This window comes from Balaenoptera physalus (assembly GCF_965194825.1).
Source record: "Balaenoptera physalus genome assembly, chromosome: 11".
Taxonomy (NCBI): Eukaryota; Metazoa; Chordata; class Mammalia; order Artiodactyla; family Balaenopteridae; genus Balaenoptera; species Balaenoptera physalus.
In genome coordinates, this window is record NC_138896.1 from 70,770,595 (window position 1) to 70,793,665 (window position 23,071).

Below are 23,071 nucleotides of genomic sequence, written 5' to 3' on the forward strand. Positions count from 1 at the left end.
AGTTGTGTAAACTCCTCTGGGAAAATCTGCTTCAATTTCCTTCTCTGGGAAGGATATTTCCTACCTCACTGGGTAGTTGCATAGGTTAAGTGAGATGAAGTCTGTGGAAGTACTTTGTAAACTATAAAAATGGTACTTAGCATTTAATTTTGTTATTTTCCCAATCTGGAAGAGCTTCTTTATCTACCTTAGATAGATTCATATTATAGTCAGATGGGAGTAGAACTCAAAACTGAAGTAAGTTTTGCTCTGGGCTTGGAGAAAATGCTTTCGGGACTACACATCCCTCTTCACCATGACATATCTTTCTTGGTATCTTACAGGTGCGGATGTAGGGCAGCTCACAATTTGATGGGTATAGAGTGGGTCATGGCAGGTCCTGAAGTGAGGCCAAAGTGTACTGTGTGTGTTTCATGCCACTAACATAATTTGTCCTTGTTGTCAGAGTTAGTAGATGAATTTCAGTGGTCCGGAGCAACTGTCTTTCCCTGCGGGGGCCGTCACTTTAGTGACCCAGCATTGTACTTCCCAGGAGGAGGCCCAGCCTCGTGATGAGGAATAGCAAAGAGAGAATTCAGCTCCAGTTCAAAAGCCCACAAAATCTGAGACTGTCACTGCCCTTGTAAGGTAAGTTGATTTATCCATGCACACAAAGCAGTGGTGGGTCTCATGCCCAGCCACACTGTAAAGCAAAAGGCATGTATTGAATCCATTTGTGACTGTCTTGGAAGAAGGGCATCATTTTAAGTTATACCCTCTCTCTGTCCTTGAATCATCTCATAGTGATTCTGTCTGGAGTTAGGTTTCATTATGCAAGAAATCTCGACATAATATTATTTAACTTATCTCTAGATTATTTTAGAGAAACTCTAAACCATAAAGGTTTCTAACATAATACTGTATAACCAGGAAGGCGGTTTTCTTTTAGATCTCTTATGAAATTTTCTAGAGCTCTGTAAAATATCTCTAAAAGATCCTATCTTGAATCTCATAGTATATTTTTTAAGACTGATACATGAAAAGATAGTATTATATGAGCCTTGGTTGGCGTGGAGAGGATCAGGGGCTTTTAAAAAAAGCAAAACCAAGAGTCTGTTTACGAGCAAATGAACTTAAAACATCTTAGCAAGAAAGTATTGTTTCTTAAATAATAATCGCTTAGATGTTTTAGATTTTATAATATTCAGAGTTTCTTTAAAATTAGAATCTCAAATTACACCCCTTTTCTTTTAATTTGGATAGAAGGAGTCTATAGAATGTAACTTATTAAAGTAAATTGTATTATTGTTGATATTGTATTGAAGTTTTCTCTCTGAGCTACCATATCCTATCGGCTGAAATTTCCGGCATCCCTGGGGGAGAGGAGGCCATCAGGGCAGACCTGCTATGGACCTGAAAGATTCGTCCCCAGGTCAGCCCTCCACCCCCACCTCCCCATGATTTGAGAATGAGAGGGAATAGCACTCAGGAACAGGAGTGTAGGCCCCATTAGACTCCTAGTAATGTTGGACATCATCATGATTTGCTAAAATGTTGTGTAGATGTTTTTAAACTAATGCCACATAGGATTACTGCACCAACCCAAGAGTACTACAGTATTAGAAACATCTGTAGGGACTTCCCTGGTGGTCCAGTGGTTAAGACTCCGTGCTTCCACTGCAGGGAGCATGGGTTCAATCCTTGGTTGGGTAACTAAGGTCCTGCATGCTGCATGGGGCAGCCAAAACAAAACAAAACAAACGAACAAAAAAATCTGTAAGTGTGCGTTGGAGTGTTTTTTAAAACAAAATTGTTAAACCAGAGGTGTTACTTATTTGTGTGTGTGTGTGTGTGTGTGTGTGTGTGTGTGTGTTTAAGTCTCTAGGTATATTCCTCACTTAAATGTACTAATGAGCAAAATGCAGCAAAATTTTTGGCCAACAGTTGAACCTTAACTTAATATTTGTTATTTCATAGAGACTCCGCCATGAAAAGCTTTTTATTTTGAATCACTCTACAGTTACTCTTTGATACTGTCAGTCAAGTCCCATTCCTAGGGGCCTGACTAGGTTTTATGAAAGCCCAGTACACCAGTTTGTCCATAAGGCAATCATCAGTCCCATTTCCTGACGCCACATGAAAAAAGGGGTCCATGTAGGATTTCATTTCTTCCTACACGTCCCAGGATAACTGCAAGTATTGTGATGAGGTGGAAATATATGTCTCTCACGATGAAATGCATCCCTTTCTGTTTAGCAGGGATCAGGGAGTTTAGGACAGAGAAAAGAAGAAAGCTCTCAATTAGAAACAAAGACATGTAATTACTTTGTAGTGGAGATGGCCCTTCCATCCTTAAGACTGGGAGCAGTTGGGGCTCATTAGTGAAGAGCTTCATTTTTCTTGTCTTCTGGACAGTGCTCTCTGTGTTATTGAAATCTTCTCTGTGGGTTCCTAGACCATGAATATTAACCATTGCCTCTCGGCCCTCCTTCTTCTTAGGATTCCAGCTTTCCCTCCTGGCCAGAAATGTTCAGCCTGGACTCATTCAGAAAAGGTAAGAATGTAATTGTGCTTGTGGCCTCAGGCCCTTCCTCCCTGTGACAGGCAGCTATGAAGGCTGTGAAAGTCCCTCACCAGTGTGTAGTCCTTGGACCCCCCGCTTTGGGTGGCTTTCCAAAGTCCTTTCTCAGCCTTCCTCTTGCATGGTGTTTTTAACCCTTGCCACCCCTTGTCTAGGCCTTTGTGTACATTTGCCACCCCTCTCCCTGAATACCCTCTCCTGCATATTCGCTGCTTATTGAAATCCTACTGTTTTTCTAGGCCAGTGTTTTACACCATTTCCTCCGTGAGCCATTCTTGATTCTGTCAACCAAAGACAATTTCTCTTCTCTCTGATTTCCTCAGCACCACATCTGTACTTTCTCGTGCTTAGTCTATCTGAATTACTCATTGCATCACTAGATTAGAAGCTCCCCGCAGCCGGGGCCTGTTGTGCTCTTTTATCATCCATGGTACCTGGCATAGCATTTTGTACACGATAGATCTCAGTAAAAGCCGGTAGAAATGGATTGAGTCATTGTTTTATATTAGTGGTTAGAGAAATTGTAGCAAGTCTTGAAATCAGTACCCTCCAGCAGCTGAGGTGAGAGGATTGCATAAGCAGTAGCAGAACTGAGCCATGGCAGGGCGAGAGGGTAGCATTCAAGGGCTGCTTACAGGAAGAGATATAGGTGGTGAAGACTTGAAGGGGCCAGATCCCAAGGGCATTGTATATCTTAGATAGGAGCAGGACTTTTCTTCTTTAAGGAAATAAAGAGTAAAAGGCCTGTGTCACCTGTATTGAAGCTGACTGTGAGCCTCCTAAGCTGGGCATATTTTACAAATAAATGAGAACCACAACAGGCCATCCATAACTGCTGATGAAAAAGATCCTCCCTGTTGTGTCTCTTCTCCAACTTATGTTCGCAGAGGCCTGGAAAACCTTGGCCAGGTGGTGCCCTATGTAAGTAACCCACTGAATGGGGCCAGAAGGAGGCTGGATGTTCCAGGTCTCAGAGCAGCCTCCTCCTGTCTCCTTCTTTCTCTTCAGCCACTCGATCTGTTTACATAGTGCATGAAAAAATTAATCTGTCATCCTCGTTGTGTTGGTTAACTGTGTCTGAAAAGGGAAACATTGAACTTGAGATTAGTGTGGATAGCGCATTTTGAGCTGAAAATTAAGTACATTTAATTGCTTTGTGTTTATCTCCTCATCAGTGGGCTTTGTTGTCCACCCAGTTGTAAAAGGATGAAGACAGGTTCTCTCCTGGTGGGAGTGTCTAAATTAACAGTACTGATTTCGTAAAGGGATGGAGAGCCCAGTAAAATCACGGTCCTCCTCCTCCCTGTGATAGGGAAATGGTACCAGATGAGAGAGTTTTCGGGACAAAATTCCTTTCTAGCATTTGTGATTTTGCTTTCTAGGCTGGAAATTGATTTGTTCAAGAGGTTTTCCTTCAGGGGTGACACTGCCAGCACTCAGCTTAGTGGGAGGCAGCAGGACCTCCCTGAGCCAAAGATGCAGACCCAGGTGCCTGGTTCACATCTCACTTCTGCCTCTCGCTGGCCAAGGAGGCTTGGGTGGTGACTGAGCCTCGCTGTGCCTCCTTCCTTACTATTTAAGTGGGCATAGGGTTGTTCCAAGGATCAGATGAGTTACTATGTGTAAAGAGCTTAGAACAGGGCCTGACACGTGGTAAATTCACAAATCCATGGTATTAAGTAGCTTCAGGACATAATAATCGGACAGAGTCTGATTTTGGACCTCGCTTTCCACACAGGTAAATGTTTTGTGTTTCTACCAAGAACCATTTTATGCTTGAAGGTCTCCGGGAAAACCATTAATCAGAAAGAGTTGCTGATTTGAATATTTTCCTTCAGGCAGAGCTGTCTTTTCATGGCTCTAAGGCTGAATGCCTTCTCCTGTCTTATGAATGCTGGTCTCTTTTGTGGTTTGCATCATGACCTTGGCAATTGGTCATGGGTGGCCTTGTGACACTTTATTGTTGTATAGGACTTCTTTATCTCTTATGGAGTTTTTATGTATTTCTTTGTTCCTCATGGTGAAATTATGAGCTCCCTAGGGCGTTGTGAATCTTGAGAGAAAATTTAACATGGTATAAAGCTTGATTCAGACTGGCTAGGGTTCGAATCGGGTCCCCACTAACACTAACAAGGTGTTAACTTACCTGTTTCCCAGTCCCTATCTTCAGGGGTATAGTGAAGTTTAGAGATGATATAGGAAAAGCACTTGGCTGTAGTCTGTCCCCAGCCCTTAGCCATGGGTTGGCAGGCCTTTAATAAATGAGAGTAGGTTGATCTATTTGGGGTACAGCCCTGTAGCCCATGTTTTTCTGGAGAGTGACAGCCTGGCCTCAACATGCAGTGTGCTGTGTGGCTGCAAAATTGAGCACCTGCTGTGTACAAGCCACTAGGGTGGAGATAGTTGTGTTTCAGAGATGCTTTCTGGCACTCAGGGCTTTACGATCTTAATGGAATGGGCCATTTGATGGTTCTGAAGGTAATGGCCCTAGCAATTCCCTGCAGCATTGTGGACTGTGGCCCACTGGGTCTTGGGGCTACCATCTTTCCTATTATGTAGTTAAACAGAGCTGCCAACGCCTCCCAACTAGAACACTTGTGTGCCTGGTAAGTAACCTGTTATTGCCTTCTCCAGCATCTTAACACAGGTTTCTTGTCTCTCAGCTGTAATGCCATCAGAATCAGGCCACAAAGAGTGAGCTGAGTCTTTTACAGTCAGCACAAAACTTTGAAAAATACTGTATCAACCACAAGAATGTGCAGTTTTCCTCCAGCTCCAGTGGTCAGAAGGGGGCTCAGTGATGTTGTTGTGGAATTGTAGCAACCTTCCCCCAGTTACTGAAAATGTTTAATGAAATAAAATAATCATCAAATCATTTATTCTCTTTTTTTTCAAGCCAGCATCCTTGGATATGAATGAAGACCTTCCTCAAACAGGAAAGGAGAGGTTGAGCTGGTCATTTACAACCTTAGCTTCAAGGCAGAGCTAGAATTAGTTCCAAGATAACCTTGATCTTAGGCACTTTGTTCCAGAAGTAACAACATTTCTGCTGTAACAGTATATATGTTTTCTGCAAAATCACACACCTGCAATGTTTTAAGAGGGCTTATGGGAAAAATAGAGTTGAGGCTGTACACCTGCAACTTTATGACCAGAAGATGACAAAAACAGTCATTGGTACCTGGGAAGGAGCTTTGGACCACCAAAGCAGGCAGCTCAGTGTGATGCTACAAATGTACATTGAGCCTTCTAATGAGAATGGAGCTGGCAGTTGCTGAGACAGCGCAGGTGGAGGTGGAGCTCTGAGCCAGTGGGGCAGCCATTAACGAGTGTGTGCAGCTGGGAATGTGGGGGAAGGGGACCTGAGTGCAAGTACATGCTTTCCCCTAACATTTTATTATGAAAAAATTTCAGAAATAGTGAAATGTTGAAGAAGTTGTATAGTGACCACCCATGTATCTACCACCTCGATTCCCTACAGGCACTTGATTTTAATTTTTTAAAAATATAGCTGAAGGGGCTTTTTCTTTTCCTGCCGAAAATTATCATTCCACTCCTGCTTTTTAGTTCCCTTGCCTTAGAAAAATCAGATTTGAACCAAGGGTTCTTATGTTTACTGATATCATTCCCCCATTTACCAATTGTACATGAGCTAATTTGCATTATAGAAAGGGGCATCATTTTAGCACTACAGGCTGTTGCTCAAGTGTGTAGAGTGTGTATGACTGTCTCTCCCTGCTCCTCTCCTGCCCCATTTATTATACCAAAACGTGTGGGGCAGAGAGAGCAGTGAGCTCTTGCACCTTTTCCCCCAGACCAGTGACTATCTGATGTTTTCACCATTTTGGTGCTTTTAAAGACCTTAAACCTTTCTTAGCCATACATTTCCACCTTCCTATGGAACACTCAGTGAGTGTCTTAATTTTAGTTCATGTATATCAAAATTTTGGAACTCCTTAAAAATGTACTTTATGTACCCACTGATGGGTAGTATTTAGTCTCCCAATGAATGGAAATATTTGGAATAGTAAATCATTAACTTTTAGAAAGAAGGAGAAGGCTGGTAAGGGTGGATCTGATATTGGCTCTTGGGGAGGACACCAGCAGTCAATTAGTCCCTATCTCACCAGTTCTTAGAGGGGGAGAATAATTTGAGATCTGGTGGCTTATCTGGGGAACCCATAGCAGATACAGGGGTAGCTTACGTAAGTGGAGGACAGATAAGTGGAAGAACCCCGGTGATGTGCATGGTACCATGAGACTGTAGAGAAGCACATGGGATGGGCGTTACACTCATGGAGGGTGGCTAAAAGAACAGGGAGAGTTTGAGGGCTTTTTTGAGAGCCAAGAAGGGATCTGTACGAGGCTGTCACATATCACGTCTGTATAAGACAATGCCTTCTTTCTGTATGGCATTGGTGGCACTGTTTCTCAGAACCTGTGACTGGCTCCAGATACGGTCCAGCAGCTCTGCTGCCCAGAGCTCCTCACGGGTGCTCTGGGGTGAGTCAGTCCAGGGGTCTGTAACTGTGAGGGGTGAGAACATGTCACCCTGATGCCCTTTCTCTTTCCCCAGATCGGGCCCAGCACAGGCAGCGTCAGTGCAAACTTCCCCCACCCCGTCTTCCACCCATGTGTGTCAACCCTGCCCCTGGAGGGACCATTTCTCGAGGTAAGGGAGGAGCCATGCCTCCAGCACCAGGTTGGTCCAGGGACTGTGGGGAGGCGGGTGGCAGCAGGACCCCAGGTGCCAGGGCCATAGGCCTCTGGAAAGTGAGTGAGGAGGAGTGGGGTTAGCAGAGCTCTCGGAGCCCTCAGGGAGACATCATTTGGAAAGGTCTGGGTTATTTCATGATGCTTGGCCACTTGGCTTAGACCCTACAGTCTCATCGGGCCTCCTGGTGTGACCAGGAATAAAGCCTAGGCTCATTCTGCGTGTCTGGCACCAGTGTGCAGAATCAGAGGGCTTGGACCTTCTAGGCAGTCTCTGGCTCAGGTGCCTCAGAAAGTTCAGGGCGCTTGTAGCAGGGCCAGAACAGAGAGCCTGACTCGGCCTAGTGCCCTCCATCTTGGAGGCTTTGGGGATGCCCGACAAATCACTTCCCTATCTCCCCCAGCACCTCAAAGCACTTTACTGACATTAGAATCTGTCTCTCAGTCCATTTGGCAAGGTAGGCTCTCCTTTTGATTGGGGAGAATGTCAGAGCTCCCCGACAGGTGACAGCTGACCTCAGATCCCACTGGTACCCAGGGATGGGGCCAGTAATAGGACCCAGGGAAGCATCTTTGCCCGTGAGTTTCTCTTCTCTTCCCTCAGACTTAGATCTTTTCCAGGTCTGCTAAGACCAGTGCTCCTGGCGGCCTCTTCCTTGTCCTGACAGCTGCTCTTCCCAACTCCATTGGCCACCTGTTCACACCCCTCCCTCAGTTTTTTAGTGGAAGAACACTATTATAGTTCATAGAGTCTTTGCCTTATTTGGAGACAGCATGTCCACTTTAGGCTCTGTCTGTAAAGTGCTTTGAAGGGCAAGAGCTCAGGAAGGGTGCGGGGAACACACAGCACCCCAGTTTCTGCAGCACACACTGCTGCCGTGTTCCCATGTGGTTTCTACATGCACTGCCCTCCTGCCGCAGTGGCCCTGACTATAGACAGCAGTATAGAAATAAGTACTTCTGGCCCCTGTGACCATTTGACTTAGGTATTAAAGAAATGCCACCCCCTACCGTTGCCAAAACAAGAGTTGATTGCCCTTTTTTCTTTCTTTCTTAAAATGCCCTGTAACTCGAAAAGGCTGAACGTTAACATTTCCAACATGGCAGGTGAGTGGCTCTGAGAGTGTCAGATGTGCTTTGGCTAAGCTTAAAGATGGTTAGTTGGGATTAACCAGGCAGCATGGCTAGGCAGTGCCTCCTTGAGCACATGCAGAGGAGAAGGCCGCTGCTCTTGGGAGGGGCAGCTGCTCCCTGTGGGGCAGCCCAACAGGCCTGCACTGTCTTCCCCAGAGGAAGACAGACACCCCCCTCCCCCTGCCCCCCAGCCTGATTGTCTCCTCACAGTTCCACCTCCAGAAGGTATCTGGGTGTATGCATCTTTGCCGTCTCTTTCTTTTTTAAGCTATAAAGCGTTCTTGCCTCTGTTCCTTTATCACAGAAGCAACAATCTCTTAGTCCACATGACTCTTGGACCTTTCTGCCATGCTTTCTGATTCCCTGCAGGCTTTGCTGGTACCTCTGTCCGGAAGAAGGAAGTGCAGGGCAGAAAAATCTCTCTGGTGTTCAAATAGGAAAACAATGCTCAGAAAATGGTGGCCACTTAAATAGGTTACAGTGCCCATCAGAGTCAGATTTGGAATTGGAAAAAAATATCATCTCCTTTCCCAATCTACCCTTCCCTCTACGGCCAACCTCTTACCAAGGCCACATTCCAAAGTAAAGGGTGAATAAATTAAGAAACTTGCCCCCAACCGTCCCCTGCGAATCTTCCCCACCCATGCAGATCTGAGATGTAGAGCAGCTAGAAAGCAACATGGGATAACACGCCTTCTGGCAGGATTCTGGGGACCACAGGACTGGTCCTGTCCATTCCCTGATATAGACGTGTCACCTCTTGGTGTGGTGGTTTTCTTCAAGGGACCTTGGGGCTATACATACGTGGATGGGAGAGCCGTGAGAATGTGTCGGGTGGTCAGGGTGGCCACCCAGCCCCTGTAGGTCCCCTTACCTTTCTTTTTCTTTTTTCTTTCTTTTTTTTTGTTCCCCTTACTTTTCTTGTTGCCAACCAGGTGGACCATTTCTTGCCATTTTGACCATCCATAAAATATCTAACTGTGATTAAGTTGACAGAACTTTGGCTGAGACGTCTGGTTTTTTCAGCTGTCAGTGGTCCCTCTCACTTTCCCTCCAGAAGTTCGCTGGTCTGCCCGAAGTCTGGACTGTCTTGGGCTTCCTCCTGTTGCTTTTTCCTGGGGCCTCCAAAGTTTAGAATCCTACAACATCCTCCTGTGTATTCAGCAGATCCTTTAACCTTAATTCCATGCTTCTAGATGTCATTGTTTAGCACTTTGAGTACCAGACATTGTGCTTGATCCAGAAGTGATGGCAAGATCTCTGAGCCAGTAAACCCTTCCTTTTTTCAGAACTTCCCTCCTTTTTCACAGGCAGAAGAGTCAACTTTCTCTCCCCAAAGAATGGAGAGTGGAAGAGAAAGCTTAATGTTGGTGGAAAGGAACCAGGAACATGCTTGAGCCTCTTTAACTTTCTTCAAGGTCCTCTAAAGCAGGAGCCAGCAAACTTTCTTTAAGGATCAGAGAGTACACATTCCAGGCTTTGCAGGCCATATGGTTTCCCTTGCAGCTACTTAACTCTGCCATTATAGCATGAAAGCAGTAATAGATAATACAGAAACAAGTGAGCATGGCTATGTTCCAATAAAACTTTATTTTTAAAAACAGGCAGTGGGTGGGTTTGGTCTTCAGGCTACACTTTGGCCACCCCTGCTCTAGACCAATGGGGAGATCACAGAACCAGAAGGGTTCCAAGAGCTGGTCTAAGAGTTGCCCTCATTTTACAAAAGGCAATGAGGTTTGCGGAGGTGAAATATATGCTCAAGGTGACACCAGCTGTTAGAACCCAGATGAAGTAAATGAATAGGAAAAGGGGACAAAGAGCTCCCAGAGAACGAACTAGTTGGTTGGCATCACCTGACCTTTTTTTTTTTTTTTTTACATAAAATCTCAAATATCTGTTTGAAATATGTTTTCTAAAATAGAGAAAATTGTATAGTAAATCCCTATGTACCTATCACCTGGCTTGAACAATGAACAGCTCATGGACAATCTTACTTTGTGTATATTTTTCCACTTTGGCCGCTTTGGAAGCAAATCCATGAAATCATAGCATTTCAACCTTAGCCTAAGTGGCTGTCAGAGCAGAGTGCTATTCTGAGGGCTTCCTGAAACACCAAGATAGACCCAGGCCCTGCTTTCCAGGTGAGGTTTAGGCTGTTGCCTCCTTCAGCTTTCAGACACCATAATTTTCAAAATTTGGCCTCAGCTACTGCTGCCACTCCCAGGCTTGCTAAGCTTCTGGATTCTTTTGAGGGAATTTGGGCTGCTAACAATCCTTGAAAAGTACTCCTGAAGCTGGGTGGATGCCTTAGGTTTTGGCAAATTAAAGTGCCACTTGGCCAAATTCAGAGCCCTTGTAAATCACGTTCTGCCCCAAGGGTCTTGCCATCCCTATATGGACGATCTGGGTAGGGGTGTTTGACATGGATGGTGATGTCCCTTTGTGACGTCAGACCATTGCTGCCGGGGCCACCTTCCCTTTTTTGCCCTTTCCTGGTTAAAAACCCACTAAGGAGGGAATGGAGGAGCAGGAGTTGAAGCTGCCCCATTTTGCCCTGGGTCTGCTTCTAAGGGACCTGTCCCCTGTTGTCTCAGATCTCAGAGGGCAGAGGCGTCTCTATCAGAGCACTCTGCAAAGCCCCCTTCCAAACATTCCCATTTTATATTAACCACAGCCATACCAAATGAGTAGAGCAAGTTTGTCCTAATTTTCCCCAGTGATAAAATGGCCCAAGGTTCACAGCTGGCACGTGGTAGACTTGGGGCTAAGCCCAAGTGTTAGGACTCAAATTCCATGTTCTTGCCATAGGCCAGCAGTTCTGAGTGTGATCCCAGACCAGCAACCTCAGTATTATCTGGAAACTTGTTAAAAATGCAGATCTTGGGCCCTATTCCAGACCTAGTGACTAAGAAACTCTGGGGGGGTGGCTCCCAGTAATGTTTTAACAAGCTCTTCAGGGGATCGTCGGAATCACATCTAGAATTATAAGACAAACAACAAACAGCCCCCCACCGCCAGCTGCACCCAAACTGCACTGCCAACCTCTGACCAAGGCCTCCTTCCAAGGGATTGAGACCTTGAGGCCCTTGCTGTCACCGCTGCTGCCCCAACATGCAGATCCAGTCTGATTCCCACCTGACCCAAAACCCTGCTCCTCAGTGCCAGAAGAGGAAGAGGAATGAGCCTGGCCAGAACCCAGGTGTAATAGTTTGGAAGCAGAATCCCATCTGGCTTTCAAACAAGCACAGAACAGCAGCTTCAGACTTTCACTGCTGGAACAGCTCAGTTCTTGGGCACAGTGTCCAAGTTGGGTACTTTACATCTTTGACTCCAGCTCTGGAGAGTAAACCTGGTTTGCTTATGTTCAAGAGGTCTTCCCTGTCCTGGCTCCAGGTTCTTCACCAGGTTTACTTTGTAAGCCATTAAATGAGGTGGCTGTGCCCCACCTTAGCAATGATCTTAGGCTCTGCTGGCCGGGAGTGCAGGCCACTTTGCAAGGGCACGTGGGAGGTATTTACCCGCAATGGGTAGGACCTAGAGGGAACTTCAAGTTCATTTCCTTGGATGGACATTAAGCTAAGGCCTGTACTATTTCCCAAGAAGCCCCCCTCTCTCTTCCTGCCTCAGCTTCAGATGACGAGTCTGTGGGTTGGATTTACTGGGGGAGTGATTTCGGCAGGGTTCCAGCCCTGGTCTGGTCGGCCCACCGGTTGACTGGAGCGTGCCGCGCTGGAGGCCCTGGGCTGCGTGGGGCGGGAGCCATCTCGGCTCGGTCCCGGGTCCGCCCGTCCGGCAGGGGGCGCCCGGCGTCCGGGCCGCCCGCTCCTGCCCTTCTACCCTGTCCCTGCCGGGATCCGGAGTCGCGGGGGCGGGCGGGAGCGAGATGGCGGCCGCCAGGAGACTCATGGCGCTGGCCGCCGGCGTCTCTCCGCGCCTGCGGCCGCTGGCTCCCTACATCCCCGGGCGACAGGGATGCCCGCGCGGCCTCTCGACAGGCTGCATCCACCCTGACAGCACGAAGGCGGCCGCCGAGGCTGAGGCGGGGGCGGCCCCCGACGGGCCTGGGGAAGGCGACGGGAGCATGGTGAACGGTGAGGGCGGGGGCGGCCAGGCTGCGACGCCCTTGACTTCGGGGGATGACAGAGCTAGAGGCGCGGGCTGGGGTCGGGTCCTCTCTTGTATGGCTGAGACCGCCATTCAGTGGCGGGCCGGAGCCCTGCTGTTGTAAAGCTCAGTGCGGCTCAGGCCCAAATGGTCTCCAAGCGCGGAGGTTCTGGGACTGGAGCGCTTGCACCTGGCAACAATAGGTGATAGGGGCGTACCCAAGGGAGTTGGGGAAAACAGGTAAACGTCCCGTTCCTGCCACGTCGGTGGTCAAGGGTTAGAGCATCAAGGTTAAGCACATCCTCGCTGTTGTGAGAAAGGCAAAGAGCTCAAAATACACCTGAGACTTCAGAATCTCGAATAGAGACAGAATGATTGCTCTAGTGGACCCCAGCGCGGTACCTCCTGAATGGTGCAGGAAATGAAACTGGTAAGAGCATCCCTGCCCATCCAGGAGGGACAGAGAGAGCCAGCCTCTGTCCTGTAGAGCTGGAGGGGGTACCAGTGCACGTCTGCTGTTACATGTGTGTCTAGTGGGCTACTTAAAGTTGGGTCCTTCTGTGGGATGGAACGCCTTTGAGTCTCCTTACATACTGTTTCTCGACTACTCGATTCTCAGTTGCTTTACAAGTTAACCTTTAGAGGGAGACAGGGCCAGGCAGAATCCTCCCTCTTGGCGAGTTGACACAGGAGTCTGCTCCAAGGAAATAGCCTCAACCCAGGCAACAGAGTTACAGCAGAACTCCTGGAGGAGCTTTTTCAAAATACAGACTTCCCTAACATCATTGCCATTCTCAAGTGCCCTGTGGGGATCAGGGTGGGCAGTGCTGTGATGAAGCTCCCCAGGTGACTTATGATTGATGCATGCAGGTGCACAGGTGCATATATGTACCCCCTACAAAATTACTTTTTGGAGCTGAATTATAATGCCAGAGACTGTGGGTGGAGAATGAAAAGGCTTCCCATCCTTTCTGCTGGTCTCCGACTGCATTTCTTGAAGGTCCACTGTGGTGCTTTGGGGCTCTTCCTTTAGTTTTCAGCCACTCTCAGCAGGCTTCTTCATGGTCTAAGTCCTGTGTTTGGCACAAGCTGCTTCTAGGTGGACATCTCACCCATTTGTGCTCTGGGATTGATCCAAAGTGCAAGTAAAAAATAGTAAGTTACCTCTCACGGTGTTTGATGCATCCTGCCTCCACTTGGTTCACTGCAGTGAACTCCCGGGAGGAATAGCTCATGCCCGTGTCTAAGCTAAGGAGGTCTCTAATCAGTGTCCCTACACATAATCTGGCTCTGGGGAGGCCTTTTGCACGGTGTTGAGGTAGAGTTGAGAACTGGGGCCTGGTATTCAGACTCCGCGGCCAATCCTCCCTGTTGTGTGTCTGTTATTTTAGGAGGGGCCTTGCATTGTCTTGATCTCCACTGTGTGTGTGTGGTTGATTTTGTTTTTTGTTTAATGCGTTCTTTCAGACATCAGATTGGGGGGGTTGTTGTCATGTAGGCTTCTGTAGCTGATGTGTTAAGTCGGGAGTTTGGGTGGGGAAGAGGATCCTGGCTGGTTCCCCTCTGTGGTGTGGGGGGCGTTGGCCCTTCTATTTCAGGAGATGATCGTGCATTGGCTCTAGCCCCACTGTCCCCTGTAAACCCTGAAGTCATCCTCCCTCCTTCTTAAGATGCTCCTGGGTGGTTTGGGATCATGAGCCAACATCCTCAGTATCCAGTCCAGGGTTGTCCTGATACACACCCCATGGAGTTTTTAGAAGAAAAAGCACAGCTATAATGCTTTTGTTCTTATTCTCTTAGCTTCTAGGGACCTATTAAAAGAGTTTCCACAGCCCAAAAATCTTCTCAACAGTGTGATTGGAAGAGCCCTTGGCATCTCACATGCAAAAGACAAATTGGTCTACGTGCACACAAATGGACCAAAGAAAAAGGTAACTCTGCTGGTGGCAAGGAGACATGTTGGTCTGATTCTCAGGAAGGAGACTGGCTGCTCTTTTTCTCTCAGATTTCTTGTCAGGGAGGCCATAGAGTGGGTTTTCTGAATTGAGAATGGTTAGCAGAGAATCTCAGAGCAAAGCTAAGTCTGGAGAAGAGCCTGGTTTAGGGAAGGGGAACACGGGCAAGTGAAGTGAGACATTCTCATCTTGTGTAAGACAGGCCTCTGTACTGGGCCCTGGATTTGGTCCCTTCCAACTAACTGGAACTGTAGAGGGTTAGAATTGATGATAATTCCTGCTCCCAGAGTCTTGTAGGTCCTGGGACCCACAGGGAGCATGCAGGCAAACCATTCTGAATGAAAATTTTTAAGGATAAAGATGGGTCCCACCTTGCCCTCTGGCTAGAACATGGCACTTTGAAGAAGCAAAACAGCTTGAGGTGGGACAGTGGCTTGAGGGTGGGGGAGTCTGAGCCTTCCAAGGAGTTAATGATGGGGTTGGGGTTCTGTCTTGCACTCAGCCCTGCTGCCATGAGGTCTACAGCTTTGCTGTTGATTCTCCATGTGGTTTGTTATATCTTTGTAGTCTAGAGAGGCAAGAGTCCTGATTCTCTCTTCTCTTCCTCAGAAAGTCACCCTCCACATAAAGTGGCCCAAGAGCGTGGAGGTAGAAGGCTATGGCAGCAAGAAGATCGACGCTGAGAGGCAGGCTGCAGCTGCGGCCTGCCAGCTGTTCAAGGTGACCCTCCCGTAGTGAAAACGATGCAGACCTCCCTCCTGAGAACTCCTTGAAGTGACGGTCTTTCTGGTGTCAGCTGCACCTAGGTTTAGGTTGGCAGGGTGTTCAACCACTCACCTGTCCTAGGCCCTTCCCACCTTGTGGTTCCTTTTTTGTTTCAGCCAGTGACGGAATAGATTAATATTATTTTCTTGCCACTGTAGTTATCTACTTTTTGTGGTTTCAAAAACCACAGAGAAGAACTCCTTTATGGAGAACAGTCCCTCTGTACAGCACCATGGTGAGACTTCTATTTTGGTTTCTGTTTTTCTTTCCCTGTTATTTCATGTATTTAGGTTTTTCCTTGTAGCCACATAGTCCTCTCTTACTTACAGTGGAAGAATAATAGTCACTCCTCTCACTTCCCAGTGGTGGGACGTGGGTTGCTTTCAGTTTTTGGTTGCGCAGCATTTCCTCGACCTTCATTGTTGCTCCCAGCCTTTCTTTCCATCCCTAATTGGCTCCCTTCATGGCTGTGCCAACCTTGAATCTTCCTCACATTCCTAGGTCTTTGCTCTTGACAAGGACAAAGCTGTATTCCTTCAGCTTCTCTCCTGCTCATGGTCTGCAGACCTTCATTGTCACTGCTTCTGTCTGAGGAGGCAAGGTCCCTCTTCCTATCCTGGGCTCCCACACGACCCTTCTCTTTTCTCTGTCCTCTCTGTCTCTCTTCTCCATCTTGTCTCCCACGCTTTTATTTAATTTTCAGATCTTTCCTCATCTGATTCTTTTCTGTAAGCATCAAAAATTCTTCAGTGTTGGGGAATTCCCTGGCAGTCCAGTGGTTAGGATGCCACACTTTCACTGCCGAGGGCACGGGTTCGATCCCTGGTTGGGGAACTAGGGTGCCGCGAGCGACGCAGCACAGCCAAAAAAAATTCTTCAGTGTTCTAATCCCTTCCCCAGGCCCTGCTTCCCTGCACACAGCTCTCCGTGCTTGTGGTTTGCATTCTTTCCACTCCAGCATCATAGCCCATGCCGTGGTTGCTGGTTCCCTTCACATCCTCATAGCGCCTGGTGATTGTTGGCTGACTGGGGCAGCTTTGCCAGGCTCACTAGCCTCTCCTCAGTCCTTTCTCTGATTGAATGGTCTGTGGCTTTGGCACTGCTGGGCATCTTTTCCTCAGCCCCTGGGTTATACCTGCTTTCCTTGTCTCTGGGTCACTCCAGGCTCCTCTTCCTCTCCCACTCTCTATAAACATCTTCTTTTTCTGTACTCCTTCTGCCTGGGGAAATCTTCTCTCTCAGAAATTCAACCATCCTTTCTGTGTTTAATGTCTTGGAAATCGCCGTCTCCCTTAGAGCACCTCTACCTCAGGGGTTCTCAATTTGGGGGGGATTTTGCCCCCCAGGGGACATTTGGTAACATCTAGAGACATTTTTGGCGGCCACAAGGAGAAGAGTGCTACCTGCTGTGACGCCAGGGATGCTGCTAAACGCCCCACAGTGCACAGGCCAGCCCCTCACCCAAAGAATTACCTGGTCCAAAATGTCTCTAGTGCCAAGGGTGAGGATACTTTTCTGCCTGGATGTAGAAGGCACTTTAAACCGAGACCATGTGAGCAAGTTGTCATCACATTCCTCCCCAGCCCGTTCTCTGTTCTCTATCTATGCTCATAGCCTTTTTTGTTTGTATGTTTGTTTAATTGTGGTAAAATACACAAAATATAAAATTTACCATCTTAGCCACTTTTAAGTGTACAGTTCAATAGTATTAAGTGCAGCCACGTTGTTGAGCACCCAGTCTCTAGAACTTCTTCATCTTGGAAAACTGAATCTCTATACCCGGTAAGCAACTCCCCATCCTCCCTTCCCCCGCAGCCCCTGGCAGCCACCATTCTGCTTTCTGTTTCTGCGAATTTGACTACTCGTCACATAAGTGAAATCACACAGTGTTTGTCCTTTTGTGACTGGTTTATGTCACTTAGCATAATGTCCTCAAGGTTCATTCATGTTGTAGCAAGTGTCAGAGTTTCTCTCTTTGTAAAGGCTGATAATATTCAATTGTATGTATGTATCACATTTTGTTTATCCATTCATCCATTGATGGACTCTTGGGTCCACTTTTTGGCCATTGTGAAATAAGGCTGCAGTGAACAAATATCTCTTCAAGACCCTGCTTTTAATCCCCAGAATTGGAATTGCTAGATCATATGGTAATTCTATTCTTAATTTTTTGAGGAACTGCCACACTGTTTCCATAGTGTACTATTATACATTCCCACCAACAGTGCACAAGTGTTCTAATTTCTCCACAGCCTCACTAACGGTTGTTGTTTTCTTTCATTTTATTTATTTATTTTATAGTAGTCATCCTAATGGGTATGAGGTCGTATCTCACTGTGGTTTTTTTTTAATTTTTTTTAAATTTTTTAAATTTTTTCAATTTTTTTTATCTTTGGCTGTGTTGGGTCTTCGTTTCTGTGCAAGGGCTTTCTCTAGTTGCGGCGAGCGGGGGCCACTCTTCATCACGGTGCGTGGGCCTGTCACTATCGTGGCCTCTCTTGTTGCGGAGCACAGGCTCCAGACGTGCAGGCTCAGTAGTTGTGGCTCACGGGCCCAGTCGCTCCGCGGCATGTGGGATCTTCCCAGACCAGGGCTCGAACCCGTGTCCCCTGCATTGGCAGGCAGATTCTCAACCACTGCGCCACCAGGGAAGCCCTCACTGTGGTTTTGATTTGCAGTTCCCTAATGATTAGAGATGTTGAGCATCTTTTCTTGTGCTTATTGGCCATTTATGTATCTTCTTTGTGGAAATGTCTGTTTAAGTCCTTTGCCCAATTTTTAGTCAGATTGTTTTGTTGTTGAGTTATGGGAGTTCTGTATATATTCTGGAGTGTATAGCCCATTCATTCCCAACATTTGTACTCAAATTTGTTCAGCTTTTTTCCTCCCAAACTAGATGTGTTTGTTAAGCATTGCCCTCAGGCTTGGTGTGAGGTGCTGGCAGCACAGAGGTGACTGAGCGTGCTCTTGGGGCAGCCACAGCCCAGAGAGGAAGCACCCACATGAGGGGAGAGGTGCACCTCAGCCTCCTGAATAAAGCAGGCTATTCTTGAAGAGTGAGTAGAAGTTTTCCAGGGACAGGGATGGAGAGGACACTCCAGATAGAGGACGCAGAGGCATGGGACCTGGGTGCACGCGAGCAACTAGAGGATGTGAACGTGGGTCTGAGTGCTTGGCGATGGTGCGAACAGCTGGGCAGGAGCCAGAACACCAAGCCCTTAGGTATCTCAGGTAGGAGTCTTGATTGATCCTGTGGATGCTAGGTCTGCTGACCGGTGGTAATTGGTGGAATGACACAGCTGAGTTTGCCTTTAGGAATAGTCCCTAATAGCAGTGGGGTCAGGCAAGACCAGAGTTGGGGGCACAGGATAGGTGAGAATGCCAGTAGCAGCAGTGCAGGAGTTTTCTTCTGGGGTTATTAAAGAGCTGGAAAAGACAGTGACTCGTCAGATGGAGGAGGGAGGAAGAGCGGGTTGGTGGGGAAGCATGAGCCAGCACGGGGAGCCCTGGAAGGGAAGCGGGTTGGGTGGGTGTTCATCATCAGGAACATCTCATGGCCTTGTTGGGGGGGGGGTGTGAGTGGGAGGCAGGGAGGTAAAGCATGCTGGCGTCCTGGGGAAGGCCAAGGGGGAGTGTGCTCTATTTGTTTTCTGTATAATCAGATCGTCCTTGTAAGCAGGCGGTGATGTGACGCAGAAGCACGGAGGCTGAGCCTTGGGCCAGGCACCCGTACTGCCCTGCCCTGGGTGGCTGTGCTTTCATGCATGTGGATGTGTGTGGCGTGCCCTTTTCACATTCTCTGTCACAGAATCCTACTGTTCTCATGCATCTGTTCTTCCACACAGATTTGACAATCAATTTGTCAAGTGCCCAGAAAGTCTATCCAGACTTTGATTGGAGTTATGTTACACGGGTTAATTTAGGAGGCTTTTGTCTCTTTACGCAAAAAAGTTTCATCATCAGGAACTCCCATATTTTGTGTTCTTTTACCAAGTTTTATACTTTAAAAAAATATGTAAATCTATTCCTTTAAGTTCATTTTAGGTAGGCTATGGTTATTGTTGCTGTTGTGAATAGAATTTTCCTGATTACATTTTATTGTTTTTTTAGATTTTTTTGATGTGGACCGTTTTTAAAGTCTTTATTGAATTTGTTACAATATTGCTTCTGTTTTATGTTTTGGTTTTTTGGCTGCGAGGCATGTGGGATCTTAGCTCCCCGACCTGGGATCAAACCCGCACGCCCTGCATTGGAAGGTGAAGTCTTAACCACTGGACTGCCAGGGAAGTCCCTTCCTGATTACTTTTTTTTTTTTTTTAACATCTTTATTAGAGTATAATTGCTTTACAATGTTGTGTTAGTTTCTGCTGTATAACAAAGTGAATCAGCTATATGTATACATATATCCCCGTATCTCCTCCCTCTTGCGTCTCCCTCCCACCCTCCCTATCCCACCACTCTAGGTGGACACAAAGCACCGAGCTGACCTCCCTGTGCTATGTGGCTGCTTCCCACTAGCTACCTGATTACATTTTAAATTACAGTTGGTTCTTTCAGAAATCTGAGGAGAGAGTTGTTGTTGTTGTTGTTTTTTAAAGATTTAATTTTATTTATTTTTGGCTGCGTTGAGTCTTCGTTGCTGCGCACGGGCTTTCTCTAGTTGCAGCGAGTGGGGGCTACTCTTTGTTGCAGTGCATGGGCTTCTCCTTACGGTGGCTTCTCGTTGCGGAGCACGGGCTCTAGGTGTGCGGGCTTCAGTAGTTGTAGCACATGGGCTCAGTAGTTGTGGCTCTTGGGCTCTAGAGCGCCAGCTCAGTAGTTGTGGTTCATGGGCTTATTTGCTCCGTGGCATACAGGATCTTCCCAGACCAGGGATTGAACCCATGTCCCCTGCATTGGCAGGCGGATTCTTAACCACTGAGCCACCAGGGAAGTCCCCGAGGAGAGAGTTTTAAGAAGTGAGTGGTCACTCCTCGGCTTGTCACGAGTCAGGTGGGGCTGAAGCCGCACTGTGGAGCAGTGCCTGGATTCTGGCACCTGCCGTCCACTGTCACATGGCTGTAATGTCTGAAACCCTCTTGATGTGCCTGGCTCACCCGTGTTGTCTTTACCACTCCCAACTTGAATTTCTTGACCTTGTGCTCTATTCACGTGCTACTCCTGTTCTTCTAGCTTCTTGCTTATTTTTTTGTTCTTTAGACTCTGTTTTTCTGCATTTTTCTTCTGCCTCTTAGATTTTGAGCTTCTTGAGGGCAGAGACCAGGTCTCATCTCTCCTGATGGTGCCCAGGGTGGCAAGCATGCTGCTTTGTACATGCTAGAGACTCGGCAAATGTCTTACTTGATTTTCTCTAGAAAAGAATGAAACTGTAATATATTTTAAAATAATATTTTTGTATAACTGGCTTTAAAAACGTTTGGTGTTATTTCTAGAGTATGTTCCCAGCATAGGATTCTTGTGTCAGAGGTATATCTGTTTTATGGTGTAGACGACATATTTCCTAATTGCTACACTCACTGAAGCTTTCTAGATCACTTTGTGAATGCATCTGCTTCCCGTTGCCCTGTGGGGTTTTTGTGGGGTTTTTCTTTGTTTTGTTTTGTTTCTTTGGTCTTTTGTCTTAATAGCTGTAAGAATTTACCTTGTCATTTTCATCTGTTGAAGCTAGACATGTTAAGTGCTCTCTCTGTGCCCAGTTCTGGACTAGGGCCTGAGGTGAGTAGACAGGTGAAAAAGCATGGCTCCCACACATGAGGGACTTACGGTGTAACTGGGCAGGTTCCGAGCAGCCTGAGGTGTGAGGGTGGTATGGGCCCTCACAACGCCCCTTTTTTCCCCAGGGCTGGGGTCTGCTGGGTCCCCGGAATGAGCTGTTTGATGCAGCCAAATACCGCGTGCTAGCCGATCGCTTTGGCTCTCCGGCTGACAGCTGGTGGCGCCCAGAACCCACCATGCCACCTACTTCCTGGCGGCAGCTGAATCCTGAGAGCATCCGGCCAGGGGGACCTGGGGGCCTATCCCGCTCCTTGGGCCGGGAAGAAGAGGAGGATGAGGAGGAAGAGCTAGAAGAGGGGACCATTGATGTCACTGAATTTTTGTCTATGACCCAGCAGGACTCCCATACCCCACTCAGGGATTCGAGGTACAGCCAGGGGCAGGGAATGCAGGGGAAGCTGGCTGCACCTTGACATGGGGTGGGGGGTGTTCCCAGGGAGTCTTCTCTGAGATGGGAGGGTCCCTGCCCCACATCTCAGTCCGTGTCTCTGTTATTCATTGGTACATCTACCTGTTCTTGGGGAAAGCCATTTGTGGCCATATACTGTATGGCTGGGCTTTTGCGAAACAGCAGCACGGACCCTCCCTCCAGCTCACACTGGGGTCCTTCAGAGGCCCAGTAACTACTCTGCCTGCCCCCTGCCCCTACCCTCCTATCTGTTTGGGGGAACTGAGTGAGCGCCAGGTGTGCTTTGTGTCTGTGAGAGGATCACAGGCCAAGTGGAAATGCCCCAGCCTCCTGGCTGCCTACTGCAACTATGCAATATATCCTAGCCCCTGGGTCTCAGAGCAGGTGAAATTGGCCCAGGAAGAGAGAGTGCTTTTTCACCTAAACTTTCGGTCCTCCCAGGGGGGGTTCCTTTGAAATGACAGATGACGACAGTGCTATTAGGGCTCTGACCCAGTTTCCACTTCCCAAGAACCTTCTGGCCAAGGTGATTCAGATAGCGACATCGTCCTCCACAGCCAAGGTGAGCTGGGTCTCCTATAAGTGTGTGTGACTGGGGAGCTGGCTTGGTCAAGGCTGGTTTTCCTCCAGACCAGGTGGGAGGGAGACTACAGGTATATGGGAGGGCCGAAGATGCCCATTCTCCAAGCCCAGCCTGGGCCAGCTGGGGGAACTCCCGGTCCTTGGAGGGTTGAAGCAGCAGGGACAGATTGGAAGTCAGAACACTGGAGCACAGGGAGGGGGCTGGGGACTGTAGGAGTGGAAGACCTATATCTGTTCAAGGGTTGCGGGCAGGAAAGGAGGGTTTGGGGAGGGGGTGGCTGACTTGCTGAGGTTTTCATCTTTGTTGTCAAGCTGAGGGGGCTTTGGTTAAGCAGAGCTTCTCTCCAGGTGCAAGGCCTTTTTGATCCCCCAGGATGTGCTTGGTTTTTAGCTTATGTTGACAGCTTCAACCCGCAGCTACCATCACACCTGTTTGCTTTGAAAGTGCTGAGAGGACAGTGGGCTAGGAGGCAGGTAGTGGCGTTGCCCAGATGCCGTTTCCTGCTGTGAAATCGTGGTACCACAGGAGAAGCAAGGCCAGGATCCGGGAGCTGCAGCCCCACAGGGCTGGCTTCTGCCTGTCCAGTGGCACTTCGTTTGTGGCTGATGCTTGGTACCTGCTCAGATGGGGGTTAAATCCATCTCTGCGTTCCTCGGCATTCTGAGAACTCCTGGATGTTTTCATTCCCTGCTTTTTTGTAACCATCTCTCTTGCCCTTTGTGTAGAACCTCATGCAGTTCCATACTGTGGGCACCAAGACCAAGCTGTCCACCCTCACCCTACTCTGGCCCTGTCCCATGACCTTTGTCGCCAAAGGGCGTCGCAAAGCAGAGGCAGAGAATAAGGCGGCAGCCCTGGCTTGTAAGAAACTGAAGGTGAGTGCGTGATCCCTGGTGTGATGCATGAGATGTCTTGGAGCTCCCTGCTACCCTTGGCAAATGGTCCACTTTTCCAGGAAATGAAATCTACCACTGCCAGGCTTTTGGCCTGGGCACATAAGTATCTGGTATCCCAGCCTTGCTTGTCAGGCTGTGGGGTGCTGTTTCCAGGGCTTCTGCACAGTCCCTGTGGAG

The 23,071-nt window shown here is 47.9% G+C and overlaps 1 protein-coding gene across 10 annotated transcripts in view; it reads left to right on the top strand.

Annotated features, from left to right (window-relative positions):
• The window catches only part of DHX30 (DExH-box helicase 30), a 33,070-nt gene that overhangs the window by 1,462 nt on the left and 8,537 nt on the right, over positions 1 to 23,071 (top strand). For 2 of the 10 annotated variants that reach the window (XM_082411963.1, XM_082411970.1), the window contains exons 2-11: positions 533 to 627; positions 1,305 to 1,411; positions 2,479 to 2,533; positions 7,137 to 7,232; positions 8,352 to 8,380; positions 14,312 to 14,442; positions 15,076 to 15,186; positions 21,072 to 21,373; positions 21,857 to 21,977; positions 22,724 to 22,873. In XM_082411963.1, the coding sequence (XP_082268089.1) occupies positions 1,387 to 1,411; positions 2,479 to 2,533; positions 7,137 to 7,232; positions 8,352 to 8,380; positions 14,312 to 14,442; positions 15,076 to 15,186; positions 21,072 to 21,373; positions 21,857 to 21,977; positions 22,724 to 22,873 (1,020 nt within the window). In that variant the 5' untranslated portion in view covers positions 533 to 627; positions 1,305 to 1,386. Of the gene's footprint in view, positions 1 to 445; positions 628 to 1,304; positions 1,412 to 2,478; positions 2,534 to 7,136; positions 7,233 to 8,351; positions 8,381 to 12,256; positions 12,499 to 14,311; positions 14,443 to 15,075; positions 15,187 to 21,071; positions 21,374 to 21,856; positions 21,978 to 22,723; positions 22,874 to 23,071 lie in introns of those variants that run through there. The other 8 variants (XM_082411965.1, XM_082411962.1, XM_082411961.1 and 5 more) reach the window with 6 other exon arrangements.